Below are 21,145 nucleotides of genomic sequence, written 5' to 3'. Positions count from 1 at the left end.
CACTTTCACTTTCATCAAGAGGCTTTTTAGTTCTTCACTTTCTGCCATAAGGGTGGTGTCATCTGCATATTTGAGGTTATTGATATTTCTCCCGGCAATCTTGATTCCAGATTGTGTTTCTTCCAGTCCAGCGTTTCTCATGATGTACTCTGCATATAAGTTAAATAAACAGGGTGACAGTATACAGCCTTGATGTACTCCTTTTCCTATTTGGAACCAGTCTGTTGTTCCATGTCCAGTGCTAACTGTTGCTTCCTGACCTGCATACAAATTTCTCAAGAGGCAGATCAGGTGGTCTGGTATTCCCATCTCTTCCAGAATTTTCCACAGTTTATTGTGATCCACACAGTCAAAGGCTTTGGCATAGTCAATAAAGCAGAAATAGATGTTTTTCTGGAACTCTCTTGTTTTTTCCATGATCCAGCAGATGTTGGCAATTTGATCTCTGGTTCCTCTGCCTTTTCTAAAACCAGCTTGAACATCAGGAAGTTCACGGTTCACATATTGCTGAAGCCTGGCTTGGAGAATTTTGAGCATTACTTTACTAGCATGTGAGATGAGTGCAATTGTGCGGTAGTTTGAGTATTCTTTGGCATTACCTTTCTTTGGGATTGGAATGAAAACTGACCTTTTCCAGTTCTGTGGCCACTGCTGAGTTTTCCAAATTTGCTGGCATATTGAGTGCAGCACTTTCACAGCATCATCCTTTAGGATTTGAAATACTAATAATAAATACTAATAATAAAAAATACTAATGATTATATAACAACAATATATCCTGCTCAAGACCATGTTTCTCCTTAAGAACCTTCTGATTAATCCTGTTATCTTAAAATGTATGTTGTGGGAATGGGTCTGGTAAAACCTTTCTATTGTTAGTAACCAATTGAAAAAGTATATAAAGTGAAGTCACTCAGTTGTGTCTGACTCTTTGCAACCCCATGGACTGTAACCCACCACACTCCTCTGTCCATGGGATTTTCCAAGCAAGAGTGCTGGAGTGGGTTGCCATTTCCTTCTCCAGAGGATCTTCCCAGGGATCAAACCTGGATCTCCTGAATGGTAGGCAGACGCTTTACCGTCTGAGCCACCAGGGAAGTCATCAGGGAAAGAGTATATAAGGCCTTGATAAAACTATCAAGACTATCAAGAGTGGGGCACTCTTCCCCCTTCTGATGTCTATTTCAGAAGCTTTCTGTGTCTCTTTTTCACTGTAATAAAACTTCTGCCACATAAAGCTCTGACTGCCTGGAGCCTCTTCTCTGATCCTGAAGCTAAATTCTCTTCTTCAGAAATCACAAATCTGACACCACTCACTGTAAGCTATTACTTCCACTTAATTTTATGGTATAATCCTTTTGTGCAATAAATATTTTTGTATATTCTAAAATTTGTCTATCATGAAAATTTTCAGATATAGAAAAAAGATGAATTTCCATATACCTACTTCTCAAATTAAACAGGGTTTTGACACTTGTTTTATCATTCTAATTTTTTTTTTGGTTTATATTCTGACCAATGATATTCAGAATTCATTTATATTCTGTTATAATACAATACATTATATTCTGTTACATGAATAGCAACTTCATGTCACTTCACTCCTGTATGCTTCCATGTTGTTGCTCAGTTGCTAAGTCATGTCCAGCTCTTTGCAGCTCCATGGACTACAGCATGCCAGGCTCCTCTGTCCTCCACTGTCTCCAGGAGTTTTCTCAAATTCATACATATATGCCATCCTACACATCTTCAAAAATATGTGTATAATCCCTCACATAACAAGAATGCCATTTTCACCCTTGAAATTTTTTAAGCTAAATTTGTTTTGATATTCTATAAAGCCCAATCCATAAGCAAATTCCCCCAATTTTCTCCAAAAAATTGTTCACGGTTGGTTTGAATTGGGATCCAAACAAGAGTCACATAGTCTGTGGTTATTTATTCTCTTTCATCAAAAGTAGGTATTGCTCCATTATCTTCCCCTGCCATTGAACTGCTGCTGTTGAGTCAGTTATGTTGCAGTCTCCAGTATTCTGGATGTTTCTGTTTGCTTACTTATTTCTTTGGAGAAGGCCCTGGCACCCCACTCCAGTACTCTTGTCTGGAAACTCCCATGGATGGAGGAGCCTGGTGGGCTGCAGTCCATGGGATCGCTAAGAGTCGGACACGACTGAGCGACTTCACTTTCACTTTTCAATTTCATGCATTAGAGAAGGAAATGGCAACCCATTCCAGTGTTCTTGCCTGGAGAATCCCAGGGACGGGGGAGCCTGGTGGGCTGCCGTCTATGGCGTCGACTTATTTCTTATTGAACTTGGGCGTCCCCCCTCCTCACATCCCAAATTTCCTTTAATAGTAGAACCCTGCTTAGATTCTGATTTGATGTGTTTTGGCAGAAATTCATTAAAAATTGTTATTTTTAATGGAATATAAAGTATGGGGATAGGGACAAAACTACCAGAGTTACTATATCTCTACAATTATTAGTATCTCTACATTTTTTAATTTCCAGAAATACTTGAGAATTTCAAACAGAATTTATCAAATTTTGTTGAATGTTTAATGTTGTGCAAGGTGAAAATATGTTTTCTGTACACAAATTTCTACTAAAAGCATATCTTTGTGAAATACAGTGATTGCTAAGTGAATATCTTCTTTTCAGAATGTATACCAATGGAAGTAATTTTATTTGTATTATCAAAGCAAATGTCCACAGGCTCATCAATGAATGAGAGAGGCCTTGCTATTCTAAGTTGGTTTTATATCCAACTACATCCAATTATAGTGTTTATTTAATAATAAATACTTGATCCTTGTTCATTTTCAAATGTCACCCACAGACAATTAGATCGGGATGTATTTCTTCCTGGAAAAGAATATGTCTTCTGTTAAGATTTACTCTAAAACAGATCATTATGGTCAAATTTATGACTCTATTTTTGTCTTCTATTATATTATCATTCTTTTTATTTCTTTTCATTTTCTATATTCTTTAGTTGATTACTGCCCTAGTTTGCCAGGGCAGCCATAACAAAATACAATGGACTGAGTGGCTTAAGCAACAGAAGTTTATTTTCTCACCGTTCTGGAGGCGAAAAGCCAAGAGCAAGGCATTGGCAGGATTGGTTTCTTCTAAGGTCTTTGTCCTTGGTTTTGCAGATGGCTGACTTCTCCCTGTGTCTTCACTTGGTCTTCCCCCTGTGCGTGTCTGTGTTCAAATTTCCTACTGTTATGTGATGCCCATCATATTGGATTAGAGCCCACACTAATTGTCTCATCTTAATTTAATTACCTCTTTTAAGGCCTTTGAACAAAGAATGTTCAAATTAACGCACAATTGCACTCATTTCACACACTTGCAAAGTAATGCTCAAAATTTTCCAAGCTAGGCCTCAAGAGTATGTGAACTGAGAACTCCCAGATGTTCAAGCTGGATTTAGAAAAGGCAGAGGAACCAGAGATCAAATTGCCAACATCCACTGCGTCATAGAAAAAGCAAGAGAATTCCAGAAAAACATCAACTTCTGCTTCATTGACTACGCTAAAGCCTTTGACTGTATGGATCACAACAAACTGGAAAATTCTGAAAGAGATGGGAATACTAGACCACCTTACCTGCATCCTGTGAAATGTATGCAGGTCAAGAAGAAACAGTTAGAACCGGACATGGAACAATGGACTGGTTCCAAGTTGGAAAAGGAGTAAGTCAAGGCTGTATATTGTCACTCTACTTATTTAACTTAAATACAGAGTACATCATGCAAAATGCCAGGCCGGATAAACAAAAGCTGGAATCAAGTTTGCTTGGAGAAATACCAATAACCTCAGATATGCAGATGACACCACCCTTATGGCAGAAAGCGAAGAAGAACTAAAGAGCCTCTTGATGAAGAGACATTAATTTGTCAACAAAGGTCCGTCTAGTCAAGGCTATGGTTTTTCCAGAGGTCATGTATGGATGTGAGAGTTGGACTATAAAGAAAGCTGAGTGCTGAAGAGCTGATGCTTTTGAACTGTGGTGTTGGAGAAGACTCTTGAGAGTCCCTTGGACTGCAAGGAGATCCAACCAGCCCATCCTAAAGGAGATCAGTCCTGGGTGTTCACTGGAAGGACTGATGTTGAAGCCGAAACTCCAGTACTTTGGGCACGTGATGTGAAGAGCTGACTCATTTGAAAAGACCCTGATGCTGAGAAAGATTAAGGGCAGGAGGAGAAGGGGATGACAGAGGATGAGATGGTTGGATGGCATCACCAACTCAGTGGACATTGAGTTGGGTGGACTCTGGGAGTTGGTGATGGACAGGGAGGCCTGGTGTGCTGCGGTTCATGGGGTCACAGAGAATCGGAGATGACTGAGCGACTGAACTGAACTGAACTGTTGAAGGTGAAAGAGGAAAAAGCTGGCTTAAAACTAAACTTTCAAAAAAACCAAGGTCGTGGCATCCAATCCCATCATTTCATGGCAAATAGGTGGGGAAACAATGGAAGCAGTGACAGATTTTATTTTCTTGGGCTCCAAAATCACTTCATATGGCAACTGCAGCCATGAAATTAAAAGATCCTTGCTCCTTGGAAGAAACCCTGTGACCAACCTAGACAGCATATTAAGAAGCAGAGACATTACTTTCCCAACAAAGGTCCATCTAGTCAAAGCTAAGGTTTTTCCAATAGTCATGTATGGATGTGAGCATTGGACCATAAAGAAGGCTGAGCACCAAAGAATTGATGCTTTTGAACTGTGGTATTGGAGAAGACTCTTGAGAGTCCCTTGGACTGCAAGGAGATCAAACCAGTCAATCCTAAAGAAATAAATCCTGAATATTCAAAAAAAAAATCCTGAATATTCATTGGAAGGGCTGATACTGAAGCTGAATCTCCAATACTTTGGCCACCTGATACGAAGAGCTGACTCATTAGAAAAGACCCTGATACTGGGAAAGATTGAAGGCAGGAGGAGAAGGGGATGACAAACGATGAGATGGTTGGATGGCATCACTGACTCAATGGACATGAGTTTGAGCAAGTTCTGGGAGTTCATGATGGACAGGGAAGCCTGGTGTGCTGCAGTCCATGGGGTCTCCAAAGAGTTGGACACAACTGAGTGTATGAACAATGACAAAAAAAGGCCTTATAGCCAAATATAGTCCCATTCTGAGATACTGGAGGTAGGGACTTCAACATATGGTATAGGTACAGTTCAGTAGATAACAGTTACTTTAATTAGCCTTCATTTATTTGGATATTTCCAGGGTTCAACTTCACTGGAGTTTATTGTCTGGGGAGCATCGACTGAGTGCTATGTTACAACATTCGTGCCAATGTTGAAAAGCAGCTGTAGTTATCTCAAGTCTATGCATCACATTCCTAGTGAAACTATCCCCTTGGAAGACTGGATGAGTGGAGTTTACGTGAACAGTCAGGGTTTTAATATGATCAAAGTTTTGCCGGTAAGAAACCTAAGCAGTTCCAGTGATACGTTACTTTTGTGTGATTGGCTGGCCATTTGGTCTTAGCATTTCTTTCCTGAATTACTCAAAACACTTCAGTTATTTTTCAACCCTTGTGTCATTTTGAGGATATGATGACTAAAACGTGAAAATGTTCTGAACTAATGGTTTTTCTTAGTGTAATAGTCTCATCATTATTTTCTGCTATATTATGGTGGCATAATCTTGGGCTTTCACAGTATATAGTTATTTGCCCTTAAGATGACTCATAGTTGTCTTGAGCTGATATATCTTACTGGTCCCATTTCAATGTAGTAACAATTTTAATTTTTGCCTCATCAGAACACATGACTCTTTTTAAAATATAAATTACTGCTCTTTGTTAACTGATTATCATTTTCTTTGTAACAAAAAACCCCAAATTATTACCCAAACCTTCAATTATTTAGTAAATAATTGAATTATTTATTAAATATGTCACTAAGACTCTTAATAAGATTTTAAAACTTTGTTGCATGACTTCATGACAGCTACCTTAGTCTCTAAAACTTTTTTCACTTATTTACAAGATCCAAGTTGCATTAGGATGGTGCGGGAGTTCTGGGGGAAGAGAAATTTACTTAAATACGGGGAGCTAAAAGTGAAATATCTGTTTTGAATGGTTTTCTGGAAAATCAAGATTTTTAAATTAAAGACTTGGTAAATAATAATGAAATTTACAGTATCTTTGTTTGGTCATTTTCAGATAAACTACAGGCCTCCATCTAATATGGGAATTGCTATTCCACTTACAGATCATTTTTATCATGCAGATCCTAGCAAACCCATACCAAGAAATCTATTTTACAAGTCGAAGGTAAATATTTTTTCTGCAGATAAACTAGTATTTATCCTAATTCAAGAAATCATTCAGTAAAATTACAGATGAACAGACCTAGCTGCAGAGATTAAATGAGAAGGTGCATTAAGCATAATATGCCCTGTACAGCAGTGCTTCTTCTCCTTCCCCTCCCCCTCCTCTCCTCCTCCCTTACTACTACCACTACTACTATTACTACTGCTATGCCTGTTCTTCCTGCTACTACTTGAGCCCTTTCTTCTCTTACTGCTATTCCTGGATTTGGTTTTGGAACCAAAGAGTCTAAATGGACTCTCCCAAACTCCCACTTGAATTTCAAAGAGCATAACGAGGATGAGAGCATTGTTTTTTGTTTGTTTGTTTAACGAAAGAGCCTCAAGGCATCTCATAGTTCGAGCCCTGTAAAAGGAATGATGTCCAAAAGGAGAGAAGAGTGTTTGCTCCATAGACTCATTTCCTGCCTAGAAAATAACCAAACCCCAGCAGCACTCTGCCTCTCTGGAGTTTGAGTGAGCAAAGTAGAGAGAACAGAGAGAAGCTACTAGGTTCAAAAGGAAAGTGCATCAGGGGGTGGCTGCCCAAGGGAACTTCATAGATACCTGTGAAATCTCCCTCCAGAAAAACACACCTGCGTATATATATGGACACATAGACATTCATATCCATTCTTGAATGTACATGCACACACAAAGACAGAAAATGGTTGTTCCTTTTGTTCAAAACTCTTCATCTCCCCATCTAATTCAGAATAAAAGCTTTATTCTTACAATGGTTTATAAGGTCCTCCATGGTTTAGCCTTGGATTTGCATCTGACCTGATTCCCCCCAGGTCAGTCTGTTCTGGCCATGTTGGCCTCCTTGCTATTCTTCAAATATACTAGATGTATTTTCACCTCAGGGTCTTTAAGCTTCAAAAATTTCCTCTGTCTGGAATGCACTTCTGCCAGATATCACATGGCACATCTCATCACCATCTTCAGGTTTTTGCCTAAATGTTGCCATCACTGTGAGGCCTTCCTTGACCACTCTATTTAAAACTGTACCATCCACCTCCACTGATACCAACCTTGCCCCTCTTCCCTGCCTTATTTTTCTTCATTGCACTTTTTACAATTTTACGTATTTTACCCATTTATTTATTAGATTTCATTAAAAGGTAAGCTACATAAGACAGGGTTATTATTGAGGATTGTTAATCAGTTTTATTCTCTCTGCTATCTTTAGTGTCCCTCGAAGGTGGCTCAGTGGTAAAGAGCCTGCCTGCAAATGCAGGAGATGTAAGAGACATGGGTTCAATCCCTGCATTGGGAAGATTCCCTGGAGGAGGGCATGGCAACCCACTCCAGTATTTTTGCCTGGAGAATCCCCATGGACAGAAGAGCCTGGCAGGCTACAGTCCATAGGGTCTCAAAGTAGGACATGACTGAAGCGACTTGGCACACATACATCTTTAGTACCCAGAAAAGTACCAGACATAGGAAGTGCTTAAAAATTGTTCAACAAGCTAATAATACACATTTATACACATCCTATTACACACACTCACACAAACATACACACACATACATGCACAACATGAGGCTGACTTGTTGAAACTTAAATTTCAGGGTAAAAAACTCTGTTCCAGGCAATGAACAACTCAAATACTGAATTCTTCAATTCTAGTCTCTTCCGAAGATGAACTCTGTTATGTCACTAGAATCAAGCCTTCTCTATTGAAATATGAGTTTAATATATTTACATGGAAATCCTTAGTTTGGGTTTTCTTTTTTTTTCTTCTGGATTTTCTTAGGAGTTGAATAGGAAATTATCTAATTTACATATAAGTAAATAACAGATTTTGGTGGGCACCTTTTCTATATTCAACAAATGTTAATTTCACACTCCAGCATTTCCAGAGTTATCAGACACTGTACAGATATTTCCTAGGGAGACAACAGTGAACTAGATAAACATGACATCTTTGAGGATCTTTAATGGGGGAGAATAAGCTTTGAAAACTATACAGTCCATGGGCCCACAAAGAATGGCACATGACTGAGCGGCAAACACTTTCACTAACACTTTCAAGTTTTGAAAGCTATACAAATTAAATAGCATCACCTAGTGGAGCAGACTAAAAATGTATGTAATTCTGCCTCTGATCACCTCAAAATATACCACCTGAGGGAAAGTGCATCTGGACCGATGCTGTAACTTTGTGTTACACTGACACCATCCCCTTACTAGGAATCATGTGTAACATCATTCCAGACACACAGTTTGCAGTTAGACTTCCCAAGGATAAGCAGACAAATGCTTTCAAACTGTGGTTTTAGAGACTCTTGAGAGTCCCTTGGACAGCAAGATCAAACCAGTCAATCCTAAAGGAAATCAACCCTGTATATTCATTGGAAGGACTGATGCTGAAGCTAAAACTCCAATACTTTGGCCACCTGATAGAAAGAACTGACTCATTGGAAAAGACCCTGATGCTGGGAAAGATGGAGGGCAGGAGGAGAAGGGAAAAACAGGATGAGGTGGTTGTATGCCGTCATCGACTCAATGGACTAGTGTGCTGCAGTCCATGGGGTCACAAAAAGTTGAACATGACTGAGTGACTGAACAATGATGATCAACAACAAATATTTGAAAAAAAACTTCTACAATAAGAAAGAAGCATAATCTCAACAACTTAAAAAACTGTGCCTCAGAAAACTGTATCATAAATATAAGCAAACTTTAGAATAAGCATAATAATTATTTCAGAACAATTCAAGGAACTATTGTAATGATGAAAAAAATGGAGAGAGACATCACACACATACACACAAAAAGAATGTCAAAAATTGAAAATATAATTGTGAAACCAGGAGTTCAAAAGATTCAAAGAGCTTAATGAACCCAACTAAGCAGCAAGTAAGTTCTGAAATGAAATAGTGGTAATGACTGAACAGCATTGTGAATGTACTAAAGCCCACTGCATTGTACACTTGAAAATGACAAATTTTATCTCAATAGAAGAAGAAAAGAAGCAATGAGGACAAGAATGGTAATCTTATAAAAAGAAGGAAGAATAACTTTTTTTAGAAATAGACTTGATTATCAAAATCAAAAGCCAGTTCTTTGCCAAAATGAATAAACTAACCTCTGGAAAGAGTGATCAAATGAAAAAATGAATAACACATGGATGGCTACAGTGGGGATTTTAACAGCATTAGTGACTGCGATGAGAAGAGACAAGTACAAAATAATACGTTTGAAGACTATCCATAGTCTGCAGTACGGCATATCAACTCTGCTCCCTTAGGTCTCAGCTTCCATGCCAGTGATGGGATCAGCCAAGGACAGGGAGGTGAACATCCTAATTACTACATTCAGAATGACACAGGCTGGACTTCCCTGGTGGTACAGTGGATAGGACTGCCTGCCAATGCAGGGGACACAAGATCGATCCCGGGTCTGGGAGGATACCACATGCCACGGAGCAGCTAAGCCTGTGTGCCACAACTACTGAGCCCATGCTCTAGAGCCCAGGAGCCACAACTACCGAAGCCTCTGCACCCTACAGCCCATGCTCCATAATGAGAACCCACCACAATGGGAAGCCCGGGCACCTCAACAAAGTGTAGCCCCCACTCACCACAACCAGAGGAAACCTGTGCACAGCAAGGAAGACTCAGCGCACCAAGTACAAAATAATTTTTTTTTTATGATACAAGCTTTCTGGTCCCCTGCCTGTTGACTCTAGGGTAACCCTGAGGTAAGCAGCTGAGTGATACTTGGATTCCTTACTAAGCAAGGAGACAAAATTCAGAAATACTGTGCTTTTACCTTATTATTAATGGATTTTTCTCCTTTGACCTTCTCAAGGTTTTATTCATTCAGGGAACAAATATTTATTTCCTATTTACTCAGTCTGCAGAAATTCTGCCACCAAAACCAGCACATCGACCTATTTTAATTCTATTTGCAGAGATCTGGTAAATTCAAACAGTGTGCAAATGCAACTACTCGGAAGGAGTGCAATTGTACCAACGATCAGAAGTTTTCATACGCTGTTGCTTTCTCAGATTGTCGAGAAAAGGTAAGATAATCTTTAATTTCCTGAAGACAGAGTGCTTTCGTATTAATAAGATTTTGAAATGGGCATTTTGGTTAAACATGAAACCCAAGACGTAGATGTCTTATCGTGACATAGAATTAAAGATGACATCAAGCTAAAAAGATTGTAATTTAAATGTTCCCAGACATAGTAATTCTCTCACAGAGTCACACACAATTGAAATGAGCAATTGAAATGAACTGAACTGAGACATAGTAATTAACCTCATCTGTAAAAGAGAATAAAACCTGCATTGCCCTATTCATTTCACAGGTTCTTATAAAGGTACACACATGCATATATCTATATGATAGCAATTTATTACCTGTCAAAAACTACACTAGATTGTGTTAAATATTGATTTATTCAAAAAAGTATTGAGTATATAATATGTATCAGGCTCTGGAATATCAAACTTGAAGCTCCAGGTAGTAGTGACGAACTAGAAGACAGTATAACACGCTGGTTAAGAGAGTGGGTTCTATGTCAAATAGATCCTCTGTTAGTCTCCAAGCATTGAGACATGTATCAGGCTGATGTTGGTGTCTGCATTAGCTGACTCAACCTATGCACTTGGTATAACTTTTAAGTAGATCTGTTTCAAAGTCCTTGTCAGGCTACATATGATGTTATTTTAAGTGATTTGTTTTGTTTTTATATAAAAATAAAATCATGCACCATAATATTGGGCATAGAGTCAGCATTCAATAAATTACAAAGGTTGCTATTATATACCACCACAACTCCACGCTTGCTGAATTCCACTATTTCTCGAGCATTTACTTCTACCATATACTGCTCTAAGTCTTTTCCATGACTTGTCTTATTTCACTAGAGGCACAGAGAAGCCCGGTAATTTGCTAAAGATCACATCACTAATATGTGATGGAGCTAGATTTCAACTCTGGAGCCTGAGTTTAATGAGAATACGGAAAGATCATGACTGGCAGGGAGAGGGCTTTGGGAAGACCCAGTTCATACAGCTTTCCTTATAGTCCACCTCTCACATCCATGCATGACTACTGGAAAAACCATAGCCTTGACTAGATGGACCTTTGTTGGCAAAGTAATGTGTCTGCTTTTTAGTATGCTGTCTAGGTTGGTCCTAACTTTTCTTCCAAGGAGTAAGCGTCTTTTAATTTCATGGCTGCCATCATCATCTACAGTGATTTTGGAGCCCCCAAAAATAAAGTCAGCCACTGTTTCCACTATTTCTCCATGTATTTGCCATGAAGTGATGGGACCAGATGCCATGGTCTTTGTTTTCTGAATGTTGAGCTTTAAGCCAACTTTTTCACTCTCCTCATACAGTACCTTACAGTTCATACAGTACCTTAAGGGATATGGGTTAGTAAAAAAAATAATCATAGCAAATTCCTATGGGAAAAAAAAAAGGTCAATAGAAAGATACAAGTTTTGCTACCACAGTGTTTGCATATTACTTTTGGAATTCACACTGATTCCACTGTAAGACAGATTTTTTTTTCATGACCTGAGAAGGCAGAAATTCTCTCAGAAGCACACTTAATTTAGAATAGCCAAATTCTATTCATCCTTTTCCAGGAAATGAAATTAGTATTGAATTTTCCAAATTTATACTCATTCTTGGCATTTGCATTTTAGGTTCCTCGTTTTAAGTTTCCAGTTATACAATATCCAGTTTCTTTGCAAGTTTACAGTGAAGATGGAAATTTCCCAGTGGAAACTCCATACCTGGTTACTGTGACTGAAGTGAATAACAGGGAAAACTGGAACCTAAGTAGGATTTGCTTTCTTCTACAATTGTTACAGCTATAAGTACTGTGGTTATTGGGCTTCCCAGGTTGCGCAGTGGTAAAGAATCCACCTGCCAATGCAGGAGATGCAAGAGATGTGGGTTCAAGCCCCAGGTCAGGAAAATCCCTGGAATAGGAAATGGCAACCCACTCCAGTATTCTTGCCTGGAAAATTCCATGGACAGAGGAGCCTGGCGGGGTACAGTCCATGGGGCTGCAAAGAGTCAGATACGACTGAGCACAGCACACACACTGTTGTTATTACCTAGGGAAGTGGTTTACAAAACCTTCTCACCCAAAAGATAATCAAGAGGTCTTTGGAAAAGAAGTTGAATCGGTTATTATATCAGTGTCCATGCTACTTCTATCATCTCATACTTATTTTTAATACAGTGCAATGATTCAGTTGTACATATATTTATATATTCTTTTTCAAATTCTTTACTCTTTATAAATTATTACAAAATATTGAGATTTCCCTGTGCTATACAATAGGTCCTTGATGGCGATCTGTTTTGTAAATAGTGCTTATCTATGTTAATCCCCGCCTCCTAGTTTATCCCTTCTTCCCCTTTCCCCTTGTTAACCATAAGTTTGTTTTCTGTGTCTGTGTCTCACACTTATTTCATCATCACTTCAGTGACCTGGATTCAGACCATTATCTAGATTAGCAGCAAAAATGATTGAGTTTGTGCTACACGTTGGTCTGGCGTCTCCTTTCATCGCTTGTATGGAGGAAGATATAAAAGGTGTTGCCAGATTATCCATAGGATCTGTCTTCTAATTATATAAGAAAAGTTTATTAAATAGCTTATGATAAAATAACTGAAATAATGCAGAAGTATTTCTAAATAAGTAAAATGAAATCTACCAAAATTCAATTTTACCTCAAATAGATAATTTTTTGTTGCACATTTGTGTTTGTTCATGAATGTGTACTTTTAAGGAGATTTATGGGTAGATAGATTGATACATCAATAAATGGAGTTAAATGAAATTTCTAAATGTGACCAAATATCCAGACATTTCATATTCTGTGAGTCATACTCTGACCCACATATGAATTTTTGAAATGAAAAATTAAGCAAAGAGAATTAGTAAACATTTTGCTTTAACTAACATCCTCATTTTTCCATGGTTTGCTGCAACCTGTTCTCTTTGAGTGCCAACTGTTAAATATTCAAGTATTTTGCATGCTGGTTGTTACACACTAGTTGCTTAAAGTTAGTCATGAAGAGGATATTCATACCCTGTATGGAAAAAAGGGAACCCTCCTATGCTGTTGGTAGGAATGTAAATTGGTACAATTACTATGGAGAACAGTGTGGAGGTTTCTTAAAACCAAAGAGAGAACTGTCACATGACCCAGCAATCCCACTCCTGGGTGTCTATCCCAACAGAACTATAATTGAAAAAGATACATGCACCCCTCTGTTCATAGCAGCGCTATTTGCAATAGCCAAGACATGGAAGCAACCTAAGTGCCCGCGGACAGATGAATGGATAAAGAAGATGTGAGATACATATATATATATATATATATATATATATATATATATATATATAGACATAGAGAGAGAGAGAAAGAGAGACATATATAGATGGACTATTGCTCAGACATAAAATGAATGAAATAATGCCATTTGCAGCAACATAGATGGACCTAGTGATTATCACACTAAGCAAAGTAAGAAAAAGATAAATATCACATGATATCACTTATATGTGGAATCTGAAATATGTTACAAATGAACTTATTTTCAAAACAGAAGAAAACTCATTGACATAGTAAACAAATTTATGGTTACCAAAGGGGAAAAGGGGTGGGAGAAGGAGAAATTAAGAGTTTGGGATTAGCAGATACAAACTACTATATATAAACTAAATAAATAAACAAGTCTTATTGTATAGCACAAGAAACTATATTCAATATCCTGTTATACCCTATAATAGAAAAGAATATGAAAAAGAATATATATATATATATATATATATGCTGAATCACTTTGCAATATACTAGGAACTAACATAATATTTTTTCTAACATAATATTTTAAATCAACTACACTTCAACTTAAATTTTTTTTAATTTAGAAAACAATATTCACATCCTGTAAATTGGCAGATGCTGCAATCAGAGGGTTTTTTCCCCCTTTAGATCCCATGTACCATTACACCACTGCAATCTCTAACCTCTACACTACATATCTAGTTTTAGAAAGAATTATAAGAAAACAGGAGTAACTGATCATTTCCTTTAGAAAAGATTTAGTGATCTTATTGTGGAATTTCTCTGCTACCTTACTGGAAATCATTTACCAACTGCTAAGGTAGTCCTGAAATTATTTCATTGCCAAATATCCAAAATGTAGGCAGATCAGGACTAGTCAAGAGCATAAGGCAGGAAAGAAAGGTCAGTCTGGATTAAGGTGGTCAGAGATCTTGTCCTTCTTGATGATGCCCCTGAGAAGATACACTGTCATACGCTAGGGCTAATTTCCCATAAATATATTCTCCACCAAGTCAAGAAGAACTAAAACTATGAAAGAAGGTAGCCATGTTATAGACTGGAATCTTTCATTGTACCTTAATGTACTTAAGAAACTTTATGCAGAATGAGAAAATAGCATACATGTGCTTAAAATACACTTGGTGTGATTTTAGGACACACTGTGCCAGAAAACGTTAAAAAAATGAAGGCCTACTTAGAATCGATTCTTTCTGTTCCAGTGTATAATCCTTTAGGCCTCAACTTAAGTATAAAAGTAAGTTGACAACATTTGTATTTTCCCTATTTTGAGTTTAGATAAGACCTTTATGTCTTTGTTTTTAAAGTTTAGTTATCTATGAATGGTGGAAATAGCATCTGAGAAGTGTGTGGAGGCTTTCCTCCATTTCCCTTGATGCTGTTATTTCTATAGATACCTTAATGTTGAATTTAACATTAACTTACCATTTTTTGAGCTGAAATACAAGACTAATGGATTATCAAGGTGGAACAGATAAGGTGTTTCCCAAAGTTAGTGGAAACGGATTCACTGTTCTTCACCTTGACACACACAGATACATGTCTTCTGGGTCCAGCTGCCTCTAAGAGCACAGCAGGTTGATATAATCTAGGTAATTGTGGTGAAAGCCAATAAAAGTTAGGGGACATATTAAAACCATATATGTGGACTAGCCCAAAGTGCTCTTCAAGGCCTTGTTAGACTTTATGTGTCTGTGAACCTGCTGTATAGCACAGGGAGTTCAGCTAGGAGCTCTGTGATGACCTTGATGGGTGGGATGGGTAGCGGGGCAGAGAGGGAAATACAAGAGGGAGGGGATATATATAGCTGATTTACTGTACAGCAGAAACTAACACAACATTGAAAAGAAATTATACTCCAATTTTAGAAAAATCTACCCCAAAACCCCAGCACATGTATACCTTAAATGTATATAATTTTTATTTTCCAATAATACCTCAGTAGAGCTGTAGGGAAAATAAATAAAATAGAATGAATATCTTTTCTTCAAAAAAAGAAGAAAGAAAAAGAAAAAAGTATCAGCTATCGAGTCCCTCTGTTTCAAACTTGTCCTTCTCCTTCCATTTTTATTTTGTTATATAAAGTATATGCTCAAGAAGCTTAGAAAAGAGATGGGAATTTTTCTATGCACCATCAGTTAGGGAAAGTAACCCCAGTTGTGTATTTTTACTTAAAGGAACATACATGTCGATGTTGCTAATGCCTGGTGTATTTTTTCCACAGGGATCTGAGCTCTTTCACTTCAGAGTGTCTGTTGTTCCGGGGGTCTCTTTCTGTAACTTAGTTGAAGAATTTCAGGTACAGTGAAGGCACAGGTATCCAGTGGGGAGATGGCTGAGGAAATAATATGACAGGCATCTGTCCAGGACACACTGAAGAGAAAAAAATGACAGAATGTATATGATGGACAAGGCTCAGAGATGGGGGGTCCTGGAGACTGGAGGTGACATCATCAGCAAGGGTGAAGTCAGGGTCCTCAAAAGGTCTCAGGACCAGTTGATGCTGGGAAAGTTGCAATAATTGCCTGTGTTTGTTTTTGTTCCCTCTTCACCTTCCATATTTAGTTAGGTTTTCTGATCCCCTTGACTATCTCCCCACAGAGACCACGGTCTGTAACTTTTTAGTTTCCAGCATTATCTTCCCTTTGGTTATTTGCATTGTTACAGTAGAGTCTTATATGCTCCCAAAGCCATCAAGATCCAAAAGAATTGGAAATCAAAGTCCGTCTCCTCAAATCACCCTCTGATGTTCAATGACTCATTTTTGCTTACTCGCATAATGGTATCTGCTGCCTATGGGGTTGTAGAGGAATGAGGATTTAATTAAATTAGTTAATGGCTCATTCACTGTCAAATACCAATACAACATTATCAGAAACAAAAGCTCTCAACTCTCTCCTTTTCCTTTTTGTGTCCTGGCCCTGCCTCAGTAATGAGTCTGCACCAGATAGGTGGTCAAAGCAGCAGTGTAGACACTTAAGATCCTGAGAGAAAATCCATCCCACTAGAAAGAGGATCTAGAAAAAGAAGTACCTGTCATATGAGGAGCCTAAGAGAAAATCCTCATTATTTTTCTCTTTGTTCTCACCTCTTTGTCCCATGGTCAGCCCCAGTTTCATGGAAGAGCACAATAATACGGGAGGATAAAACTCTAATGAATTAGATTCTGGAATCCACAGAAGCAAGAAGAAAGTTGTACAACATCCTTAATGTACTGAGGACAGTCATAGTGTAGGGAGGAAGGACTGTCTACCCAGAATTCTATATCTAGTGAAAATATCCTTCAGGAATGAGAGGGAAATAAAGGTATTTTCAGGTGAAGGAAGAATAAAATAATCTACTGTAGGCAGAACTTCTCTAAAAAAATGCATAAGGAAGTTCTTCAGGCTAAGAAGACAAGTCAGCAGAGACACAAAGTTTCAGGAATGAAGGAAGAATTATAAAAATGAAAGAAAGAAAAATAGGAAGTGATTGCACAGTTAATAAAGGAAGAGAATCATTAAAAAACAATAGAAAAAGATAAAGTTTCTTAAATCATGCTTTTGAAAGTATCCTAAAACAATGGAAAGCAAAACAAAATTTTGGCTTTTTTTCTCACCATAAAGGACATTATTGAAATCACTGACAAAATTTGAGTAAGATCTGTAGATTAGAAAGTAGCATTGTCTCACAGTTAATATCTTGGTTTTGATAATTGCACTCTAATATGAGTGAATCCTTTCAATTTGTGTTAAAGAAGCACAAACTGAAGTATTTTGATGATAAAAAGATATCGTGTCTAGAACATACTTTTCTGTGATTCTGGTGTTCAACCTTTTTTAAAAACATGTCCTGGAATATTTAGATAATCATAGAAGATTGGAAGGGAAACATTTAAAGAAAAACTGTTTTCAAGAGCTTTAGAGACAGAAATTTAGCTGGAGAATACATGATTTCAGGGGCGTTGGGGTTTCCACTCTCAGAAATGTATAAAAGTGAAAGTGAAAGTTGCTCAGTGGTGTCCAATTCTTTGCAACCCCATGGACTATACAGTCCATGGAATTCTCTAGGCCAGAATACTGGAATGGGTAGCCTTTCCCTTCTTCAGGGGATCTTCCCAACCCAGGGGTTGAACCCAGGTCTCCCACATTGCAGGTGGATTCTTTACCAGCTGAGCCACAAGGGAAGCCCTAGAAATGTATTATATAGCTTAACTGAAGAAATGAAATTTTCATATTGTCCAGTTGGTAAAGTCACTAAAATTTTGTTTTAGGTAGAAATGGGTAAGGAATGCATTCTGGGTGGAAAGAATGACAGCAGCAAAGACACAGATACAGAGAGGTATTAAGCAATCATTTCAATAGTAGATCCATTTGGTTGGAATGCAAAGTTATATATATGAAAGTGGGTAGGTTAGGGTCCCATTGTGGGAGACCTTGAATGTCAGAATGAGAACTTTGGAAAATTCCTATCAGCAATGAGAAGCTATTAAACATTTTTGAAAAGGAGTGTTTAGGAATGAGCACATGATCTACAACTGTGCAATCCCAGTGCTTTTGCTCAAAGTGCTGAGATGTGAACTTGCTCTTTCTTAATGACATTGAACAAGGAAGCTTGCAGCCTCAGGAGCTACTATCAAGCCGTAGGACTGTTAGGACTTTGGAGGGAGTTATCCGACACTGAGGAAGCAGAACAGAGAGATAGAAGAAAAAAAAAGATTATGATTACAATGGATTATTTCCTCTGGTCTTCCTAACTTTGGTATTTTCTTTAGAGAAAAGCAGACTCATTTTTGCAATTACGTGCAGCACACAATTGTCTTCCTCACAGACCACAAACAGATTAGATCTTTAGATCTTACAAAGCTAATTATTCAACCTCCTCTGATGGGCCACCTTTTAAGAAAGACTTCTGTTGTCTTGGAGCACCATTCCAAAAACCACAAGTAGTATATCACATTCAATAGGTAATATTTTTCTATAAAAATGAAGTGAAGTCGCTCAGTTGTGTCTGACTCTTCGCGACCCCATGGACTGTAGCCCGCCAGGCTCCTCCATCCATGTGTTTTTTCCAAGCAAGAGTACTGGAGTGGGTTGCCATTTCCTTCAATCCCCAATAATTCCTGAAGCACTGGGTACATAGTCTGAGCCTCCAAGTACAACAGGACATGATTAAACCAGCTGATCCATTACCACGAGGATAATTATCTTCTCACATTAGAAGCAGTTTCTCACTGCTTTCCACACCACTTGCCAGAGCCACCTTTTAAATACTGTTGCTTTCAATACCTCCTTTTTGGTACTACTTCTAAATAGTCAAGGCTTCCTCATAGCTCAGTTGGTAAAGAATCCACCTGCAATGCAGGAGACCCCAGTTCAATTCTTGGATTGGGAAGATCCACTGAAGGGATAGGCTACCCACTCCAATATTCTGGCCTGGAGAATTTCATGGATTGTAGAGTCCAAAAAGTCAGACATGACTGAGCAACTTTCACCTTCACCTAGACGGTCAAGATTCTTTTTTTTCGAAAATAAAGCAGTCTGTGTTTAAAAAAAAAAAATTGTTTTATAGACCAATGTTTTACAAAGATCAATCTGGCAATGTTATTATGTCAACATGAATTGACAGCATGGAATGGAGGCTATTTATACAAAGTAAGGTAATAAAACTCCGAATAGCAATATCAAAAGTAGAACAGAAAGAACCTGAAAAAAGTGTTTTAAAAATTAATAGCTATAGGATTGCTTCTTAAAAACATATATACCCTTAGGTCACTGAAGGATGGTCATACCTTGAACTTGAGCTATACACTACAGCAGCTTTTTAATCCTTTATCTTGTCCTGGCATTTCCCACATTCCCACATCCTATTTCCATTCATCTCTACTTTCCTACCTCAAAAGATAATCTTGCTTCTTACTTCACAGGGAAAACGTAAGCTTGAACCATTTTACCCTCCATATGCCCCCATTTCTACCTGTAGCATACATGGCGTCCATCCTTACCTCTAGTCTCAGAGGAAAAGATCCTTGCTTCTGTCAGTGTCCTGTCTCCCCTCTAGGAACTTGTTTTTATTAATTATTCTCTCAGGCAGAGGAAACATTTTAAATATACAGAAATTTCCCACTGTTGTCACTCATACTGAGAATTTTCTGAAGAGATGGTAGTCTGGAAGAGCACATGCTTCTTTCCTCTACCTTGAATGTACCTTCTCCTCCTCCTCTTATTCTCCAAGATTCTGATCGGGAAGCACATTCCCTGGTTACTCTAAGCAGTCAGGCACTTCTCACCATGTTCCATGTTCCCTGATAGCTCAGTTGGTAAAGAATCAGCTTGCAATGCAGGAGACCCCGATTCAATTCCTGGGTCAGGAAGATCCACTGGAGAAGGGATAGGCTACCCATTGCAGTATTCTTGGGCTTCCCTTGTGGCTCAACGGGTAAAGAATCTGCCTGCAATGCAGGAGACCCAGTTTGATCCCTGGGTTGGGAAGATCCCCTGGAGAAGGGAAAGGCTACCCACTCCAGTATTCTGGCCTGGAAAATTCCATGGACTGTATAGTCCATGGGGTCGCAAAGAGTCTGACATGACCAAGCCACTTTCACTTTCACCATGTTCCAATGGCACTTTGCCTCTTCCTCTGTGACTGAACACAGAATGTTTTCCTACTCTGTAAGTGCTCTGTCTGACCACCTCTGCCATTAAAGACAAATGATAGGGCTTTCCTGGTGGCTCAGTAGTAAAGAATCTGCCTGCCAATGCAAGAGACACGGGTTCGATCCCTGGTCTGGGAAGATCCCACATGCCACAGAGCAAGTAAGCCCAGGCGTAGGAAAAAAGATTAAGAAGAAGAAAAAAGATGAAAGATAAAGATACAGGATATAAATTGAATTCTTATTCCCTATGTAAATTCTGCACATTGTTACCTGTCAGATTGCCAAGAGACTGTTTCTAAGGTTTGTGGAGGCTGAATATCGATATTGGTCTGGACAGAATATTGCTATATGAGTAGTAGTGTTTCCACCATTGTGTGAATCATGTCAAGTTCAATGTTTTGAATTGCTGAGCTCAGAAAACTTAAATATAAGACTTTGCTTTCTCTGTTGCAGATTTATGTTGACGAAGTCCCTCTGCCGTTTCCAGGACACACACTTATTGCTGTTGCAGCAGCTGTACTGCTAGGGGGATTAATTTTTATAGCATTTATGTTCCAAATACGTAATATCCACCCATGGGATACATTCAAAAAACTGATTAGAAGAAACAATGTGAACCCCACAAATATCACTGCCAATTAGCTAGTTCATAGATGAAAATCTGAATATTGAACAAATGATAATCATCATTTTCTCTGTATTTCCTAGTTTCATTAGAGAATTCCTAGAAAAAATATATTTAAATGTTAATGTAAAAATTAGATAAAATACTACAGAATTAGCATTTTAACTCAAATTACACTTTGTCAACATGTTTA

General features: G+C 38.2%; 1 protein-coding gene across 1 annotated transcript in view; it reads left to right on the top strand.

Moving 5' to 3' along the window:
* Positions 1–20,984, top strand: part of CATSPERB (cation channel sperm associated auxiliary subunit beta) — a 123,622-nt gene extending 102,638 nt beyond the window's left edge. Inside the window, 7 exon segments of the mRNA XM_061394167.1 lie at positions 5,250–5,447; positions 6,193–6,303; positions 10,262–10,372; positions 12,014–12,149; positions 14,830–14,930; positions 15,918–15,992; positions 20,781–20,984. Of these exon segments, the coding sequence (XP_061250151.1) occupies positions 5,250–5,447; positions 6,193–6,303; positions 10,262–10,372; positions 12,014–12,149; positions 14,830–14,930; positions 15,918–15,992; positions 20,781–20,984 (936 nt within the window).
* The last annotated feature ends 161 nt before the right edge of the window (positions 20,985–21,145 follow it).

The sequence above is a fragment of the Bos javanicus genome, chromosome 21 (genome assembly GCF_032452875.1).
Source record: "Bos javanicus breed banteng chromosome 21, ARS-OSU_banteng_1.0, whole genome shotgun sequence".
Classification (NCBI taxonomy): Eukaryota; Metazoa; Chordata; class Mammalia; order Artiodactyla; family Bovidae; genus Bos; species Bos javanicus.
The sequence above is the reverse complement of the archived record's forward strand: the minus strand, read 5'-3'. Positions and strand labels throughout refer to the sequence as shown.